Source organism: Limulus polyphemus, unplaced genomic scaffold (assembly GCF_000517525.1).
Source record: "Limulus polyphemus unplaced genomic scaffold, Limulus_polyphemus-2.1.2 Scaffold1846, whole genome shotgun sequence".
Classification (NCBI taxonomy): domain Eukaryota; kingdom Metazoa; phylum Arthropoda; class Merostomata; order Xiphosura; family Limulidae; genus Limulus; species Limulus polyphemus.
In genome coordinates, this window is record NW_013667456.1 from 178,768 (window position 1) to 185,926 (window position 7,159).

Genomic DNA, 7,159 nt, shown 5'->3' on the forward strand with positions numbered 1-7,159 from the left:
ACTATAAAGGCTTGGTTTGGTCCGATATTTCATTGGTAGTGTCCAGGGTCACTGATGAGGAGTGGAATTCTTCGAAACTAGTCTGGCTCAATACACACACACCCCAATGAAAGGATAGATCATTCCAAGCTTGTACTTGTTGTTAAACAAATGTTTAAACAAATCTATTCAATGAGTAATTCAGTTTGTCTAAGACATAATTCAAAATAATTTAAAGCAGTTACTTTCGACAGAGTGAAAAATATAAATATTTTTTAAAGAAGATTACCTTAATTGTTGTGACAAGGAAAAGCCTGAATAATTTTATAAAATTAGTATAGAAACAGTTACCGCGTGTGTTTATTCTAACAAATAAACCTATTAGTGTCGGTTGTTTTAACTTAGAAATTGAAGTAGAGATGAGGCTATAGAGTCAATTTTTATTTACTTAATTATTGTCTTGGGTATTTTAGTTTTACTTTTATTGCTTTACTATTAAAACCAAATAAACCTTTTCAATAAGTAATGCAAATGTATGTTATAGGAAGTTAAGTTTCACCTAGTGTTAGGATGTTACACGCCAGTTTAGTAACATGAAGTCCGGCATTAGATTCGAAGTTAAATTTCCTGATCATGAACACAAATATTTTATAGTCAGTGTCATTTTCTGTTAAAATGTCATCATTGTCCTGAGTGGGGTATTACCAAATGTGTACGTTAAGGGAAAAAGAACGTAAATAAGCAACTTACATACATACATTAAAAAGAATCAAATAAAAGCCAGTAGACTAGTACATGCGATACATTCTACTAAAGTAAGTATTAAATGGGGCACATTTAAAGAAATAAATACAAAAACACTCGGAGCTCTCAATAAAATAAACATCTAAATAATCGTCGATCACAGAAAATAAAGAAATAATATTGTGGTTAACAGGAGTAAAACTAAATATCACTGTCTAGTAAATTAATTATTATGATATTATTTATTACACACGAGAAAAACAAAAGTAAAATAACCCCTCTACATCCATCTAAATGATAACACACTCAGTCAATCTAACATAAGAATCAGCAGAACTTGGATACCCTCCCTGAAAACATTACAGTTGTTACTTGATTTAAGTTCTAATGGGGACAGACCCTGCTCAAGTGGACAGCACAGCAGTCAACCTAACTAAGAAGTAAGCAACACCTGGATATACCTCGTGAAACATTACAACTGTTAGTTGATTTAAGTCCTAATGGTTGAGGACTTCGACGATTGGAGAGAACAATAGCCTTTCAATTTAGTCTCTAGTAATAAAAAAATATTAAATAATTAGACTTAACTTATCGTATAGACTAGTAGCCATGACACTGATGTAACTGGGACTTACGTCGAAATTCACGTATATGTGACTCTTTAAGAAAAAGTGAGATATATTTTCCGTTTAAAAATTGTTTTATTAAGGCATGAAATGCTAAAATGATATTTATAAACATAATAATAAGTTATATTTTTTTAGAAATAAAAGTTTGCAAGAAAAACAATGCCCGACATTAATCCGCACTATGCATATGTATTACCAAAAGTATTGAGACATCATTTTCAAGAGGAACAAGTCTTTTCATGTTATTCACAGCCTGAACCATGTTTATAACATGTCTTCAACACTAGGTGCACATCTATTAAAATAAAACATACTACAGTTGCAAAGCAACTTTAAGTGTAGCAGAACTTTGGAGTTCCATGCTTCCTGTCTCTTAAGTGGTGTTCCAAAACGTTCAAGAGCAGTTCAATTGAAAATAGTTCTGGTTTTGCCAAGTTAGATTCTAGACGTTAGTCGTCTAAAACCACTTGTGTGACACAGTGTAGTATAGTATGGTACATTATCCAGCAGAAAGAGATATGGAAGTCTAATAACATACGCAATACAATATTAAAAAGGATGTTACAATGGGACAAGACATTCAAATCCTCTTAACTACCACCAATGGATCTAACAACACCAGATGAAACAGGTTCTTTCCACGATGGATGACATAGTTATGGTCAACATGTTCCACAGGTTTCTGTCATGTCTAAACCCGTCCAACCAAAACACTGGGATTCATCGAGTATGATGGCTTTCATTTGTTTTTCACCCAGTTTCGAAGGTGCAAGGAACTGCGAGAGTTGATGCTTTGAATTGTCAAATGCAATGATTATTCTATGGGCTACAGCCCATCCGTGAAGTTGTCTGAGAACAGTGAGTGCACTGGTATGCATATCTAAGCTCTCATTAAATTATTGGGTGAGGGGTTTAATACTTAACGTGTGGCTTTACCAACACGTTTCAATCTGTGTTTAAAGTGGTGTATTTCGGGAGGCCAGACAGATGTTCTACATTAGCATGTCCAAAGATCCCACCACTTCTTCAGCATTTCCACTGTGGAGTCGGTGAGGTCAAATGTCTCGGACACTCATACCACCAGTTCTACGTCCAGCGACCATTCTTGTCTAAGAATCCAAATAGTAATGAACACACGAGCAGAGTGTAATACGATCTCTGAGTGTTATTATGTTATGGTCAACCCCACTATTCTTATAACTCTAACTGATGATCGTGACTGATGGTGACTTTTATGTCCCATGTAACAGGACTTACATGGGCTAGGCTCATTACTATCTGAAGGTGGGGTGCCACGTTATAATAGGATCGTATTTTGTTTGTTTGTTTATTTATTTTCGTGCAAAGCTACTCGAAGGCCGTTTACACTAGCCGTCACTAATTTTGAAGTGATAGACCAGAGGAAAGCCAGCTAGTCAACAACACCACTGACCATCAACTCTTGAGTTATTCTAACCGGATAGTGACATTCACCGTCAAATTACAATGCCCACACTGCTGAAAGGGCGAGCATGTTCGGTGATGGGTTTCGATTCAACGGCCCACAGATTGCGTGTCGAGTACCCTAACCACTAGACCATGCCAGGTTCTCCGGGATCGTATTAGACTCTTAACATATGCATATTCAGTAGGGACAGGTTCATTACTATATGAAGGAGGGACGTTCCAGTGCTGTTGACAATGCAGTGTTTATGGGATCGTATATTACACTCTTGACACGTGTTATTTCTGTTGTATGAAGCTTTACCTATCATACTGAAGTGCTCTTTATTGTGTAGGAAACAAACAACTGTTTTGATTTCAGAACTATGATGTGATATTTTATGTAGACTTATCTTGGATTATTTTCAATTATATGTTTTCTGTTTATTTTTTATTTTATTTTTTGTATTCAGAGAGTCACGTGTTTTCTTTTACTTTTTGATATTGGACCAGTCTGCTGATTTTGTTTAATAATTAAACATTCTGTTTGACTTTACAATAAAAACAACAAAAACATCACCTTTGTCGACAGATCTACAGGAAGCTCTTGAGGGCCAGTCGCACACTTTCAGATGAGGGTTGAAGTGGAGATTTTTAGGACAGTTCTCTAAAGTGGCAAAACATTTATGGCAATTGTAGAAGGAGCAACAACTGTATGGGTTAACATTTGGCCCATCAGTTAAACATGGGCTATACTTGCCACATCCATAATTCTGGTAATTCTCAACATTCGCTGTAAGAAGAACAAGAATAAGTTGTGACATTTAATTTAATTACAGTGTTTATTAACCCGCCTTTTTTCTTCTTCTTTTTTTTTTTACAAAACACTTAATCATATAATTTATTTTTGTAATAAGTTATTTAGAATTAATCAAAACGTTATAAGAGAATTCTCAAGAATGAAAGTGTAAATAACATGTTTATATAACATGTACGTTTAATTAATATATAATCAATTATTTTCAACGTTAGCAACAGTGAATACAAGTGAAGAAACAGATTTTGTCAATGTGAGGCTTTTGTAAGTTTGATCTAATTTTGATATAACCAGTGACTTTTACTTTTTTGTTTTAGAGATTGTATTGTGAAATATTTAATATTATAAGTAAAAACGCATTAAATTAAACTAAAAAATGAATTTTGTTATTAATTGCTCTAAAATACTTTATCTTGAAGAAGGTGTAGGTCGAAACATTAGTTAAGAAACTATTTTTCTAGATTTTATGTTATTCCGAGTTATTTACTCACTATTCGCTGCGTCACATATTGATCTACATTTGGAACCATAGATATAAATAACACATTCTCAAGCCCCCCAGTGGCACAGCGGTATGTCTGCGGACTTACAACGCTAGAAATCGGGTTTCGATACCCGTGGTGGGCAGAGAATAAATAGCCCTTGTGTAGCTTTGTGCATAATTAAAAACAAACAAACAAGCTTAAGAAAAGCTAGTTAAAAAAAAAGACAAACAAACTGAAAAGGGCAGAACAAGTGTTTTAATCCATAATAAAATTCAGGCCTTGAGATAATTTATCTGCTGATAAATATTTTCTCATAAACTTTGTATTTCACTAACATGCTTAATATTAAATATATTTGGTCGTACACTTACTGGTTATTTAAATAATAGTAAAGAGTCTCAAGCCTTACTTATTTGGTCACTTTCTTTTAAGGCCCGGCATGGCCAGGTGGTTAGGGTGCTCGACTTGCGGGTCGCGGGTTCGAATCCCCGTCTCACCAGACATGCTCGCCCTTTCAGCCGTGGGGGCGTTATAATGGGACGGTCAATCACACTATTCGTTGGTAAAAGAGTAGCCCAAGAGTTGGCGGTGGGTGGTGATGACTAGCTGCCTTCCCACTGCTAAATTAGGGACGGCTAGCGCAGATAACCTTCGTGTAGCTTTGCGCGAAATTCAAAAACAAAACAAATTAACACTTTTTTTCACGAATAACAGTGAAGCCGTATGGTTAGAAATCAAAACAGACATTAAATTGGTAAATACTTTAGTAGTAGTAGTATTCATTCTTATAGATAGTATCATCGAAGTAACAAATAAATATTTTAAATTCAAACCAGTGTGCTTCTCTTTTCTTAGTAAAAATACAATTTTTATCATCTCTACGTCGTTCAAGTTTTTAATATAGAGTTTTGCGTAAGCTTATTTGATGATAATTTTCACCTAAAGCAACACAGGGACTATTTGCGCACAGACGTGCGATATCTTGAACTGATACAACAGAGAGAGGCATGCAGCATTCACTGCCAACTCTTGTACTGCCCTTGTCTAACTGAATAGTGGGATTTGACTGTCACTCTTATAGTGCACCCATGGCCCCAACGTGCAGACAGAGCGCGTTTTTACGACAACGGAACGCGAACCATGAACCCTCGGATTTGACACACTCTGAGCACGTTAACCACTAGAGTAGAGTTCTTTGTTTGTAATTAAGCACAAAGCTACACAATGGGCTATCTGTGCTCTGCCCACCACGGGTATCGAAACCCAGATTCTAGTGTTGTAAGTCCGCAGACATACCACTGTGCTACTGGGGAGGGGGGAGGGGGGGGCACTAGAGTAGACCGGCCCAGACAAACACTTGAGAGTGTCGTTTTAAACAAGATAGGTTATAACGAATTTTTAAAATATTTTCAAAAATAAAATATTGTTAAAATGACAATTTGAATGTGTTCTATTAAACTTGAAGAGAATCAATGATTTCGGCCAATCAAAACGTTCAAACCGTATAACAAGACTTATCAAATCATTTTCAGCAAAATTCACGTTAGCTGTAGCAGAGAATTAAACTGAATTTCTCTAAATTTGAAGCACCGAACATAATGAAAGTAAAGTGAAAAACGATCTACATTGAGAATAGAACAAAGAGCAGCAAATGAGAGTGTAGGCCGAATAGGCAGCACTAATAATGGAAGTCTGGCTCTACACTGTCCAGGATATAGTTTCTATCATACTGAGAGAGCACAGCAATACTTGTAAAATCCTTAAATGCTATCCCATTCTGTAATCCCTCATCACTGTTGGTCAGTTCAATAGAAACTAAGGACATGTTCTCAAGGTCTCATTTGATCAGCCAATGGCAAAGATCTCTATCCACATTTGCATACCGTATTCTACTCTACTTTTCCGTGAGAAAGAGCATCTAAAGAGGAATGGTCCAGAACAATAAGCAATCTGAAAGAAAATAATTTAGCCACTTTAAATTATAAAAACTCTATTCTAAAAATCGCACACGCGTCTAGAAAAATAGGCGAAAAGTCTTGAAATTCCTAGGTGAATGTGAAAGTTCACCTAACCTATTCTGTGAAGTGTAACACTTAGCGAAAATGAAATAGCCCAGAATAGTAGGTAACTTGAGTGAAAAGAATTCAGTTCCAATACCAACGTTCTATTGTTAAAAATTCACATACACCCACATCTGTAAATAAAAAAATGTGCGAATTTATTTGAAAACTTTAGGTGAACGAGAAAGTTTATCTAAACTATTCTGGGAAAATAGTGTCTTCTTCCGAGTTAGTAGTACAAGAAACTGAAAACTGATTTTTTTTCTTGGTAAATAATTAATATCTTATATCTCTACCAGTACCAAACACTTGTATGTGACCGAAGCATGTTCGAAAAACAATATGCTTTTACTCTAGAGGCCTACCATTACATAGCGCTTGTAATCGTTTGAAACCCATCTTCAGTAACATATGGATTAATAAATAAAGTGTTTAGCATATCATCATGTTTTCAAAAGAATATAGCAAAAAAGAATACAATGGAAAGCGTGACTAATATTTCCAGACACCTCAAGTTTGGGCATGAAGATTATTGGACCAAGTAGCAAATTCTGAGTGTTACAAGAAACACTTGCTTCTAGAGCATATCGCGTAATAGGCAAGGCTCGTAAAAAAAATAACATAAATGATACTTACCTGCCAAGCTAACAAAAAGTACAACCACGGAGAACACGAAAAAAGAAGCCATCTTTAAGGTTCGAATACAACTAACATAAAACCTTCCCTTAACATCTTTTAAAAATGTATATAAACGGAAATACTAATTTTCATCTAAGAATGCACATAAACACACTTCCCGGGAGATTTTAGATTAAACCATGCAGAAATCTCTCAACTTTTTGAGGTCATTTTCCTGTTTCTTACTTACTTCCTGGCATTCTTTCCTCTCTAGCTATCGTTATCATTCCGTTTAGTTATTGTGGGAGCGTAAGTCAGTATCACTTAAATGTACTGAAATTTCTTCGAAAAATAACACGTGGCATCAAAGGAAAACTAAATATGTCATTATGTATTATAGATTAT

General features: G+C 35.3%; 1 protein-coding gene across 1 annotated transcript in view; it reads right to left on the reverse strand.

Annotated features, from left to right (window-relative positions):
• LOC106465132 (chondroitin proteoglycan 2-like) overlaps window positions 1-6,930 on the reverse strand; it is a 7,578-nt gene extending 648 nt beyond the window's left edge. Inside the window, exons 1-2 of the mRNA XM_013925331.2 lie at window positions 6,773-6,930; window positions 3,355-3,567 (exon numbers count right to left, since the gene is read on the reverse strand). Coding sequence (XP_013780785.1) covers window positions 3,355-3,567; window positions 6,773-6,824 — 265 coding nt within the window. The 5' untranslated portion in view covers window positions 6,825-6,930. The remainder of the gene's footprint in view (window positions 1-3,354; window positions 3,568-6,772) is intronic.
• Between the last annotated feature and the right edge of the window lie 229 nt (window positions 6,931-7,159).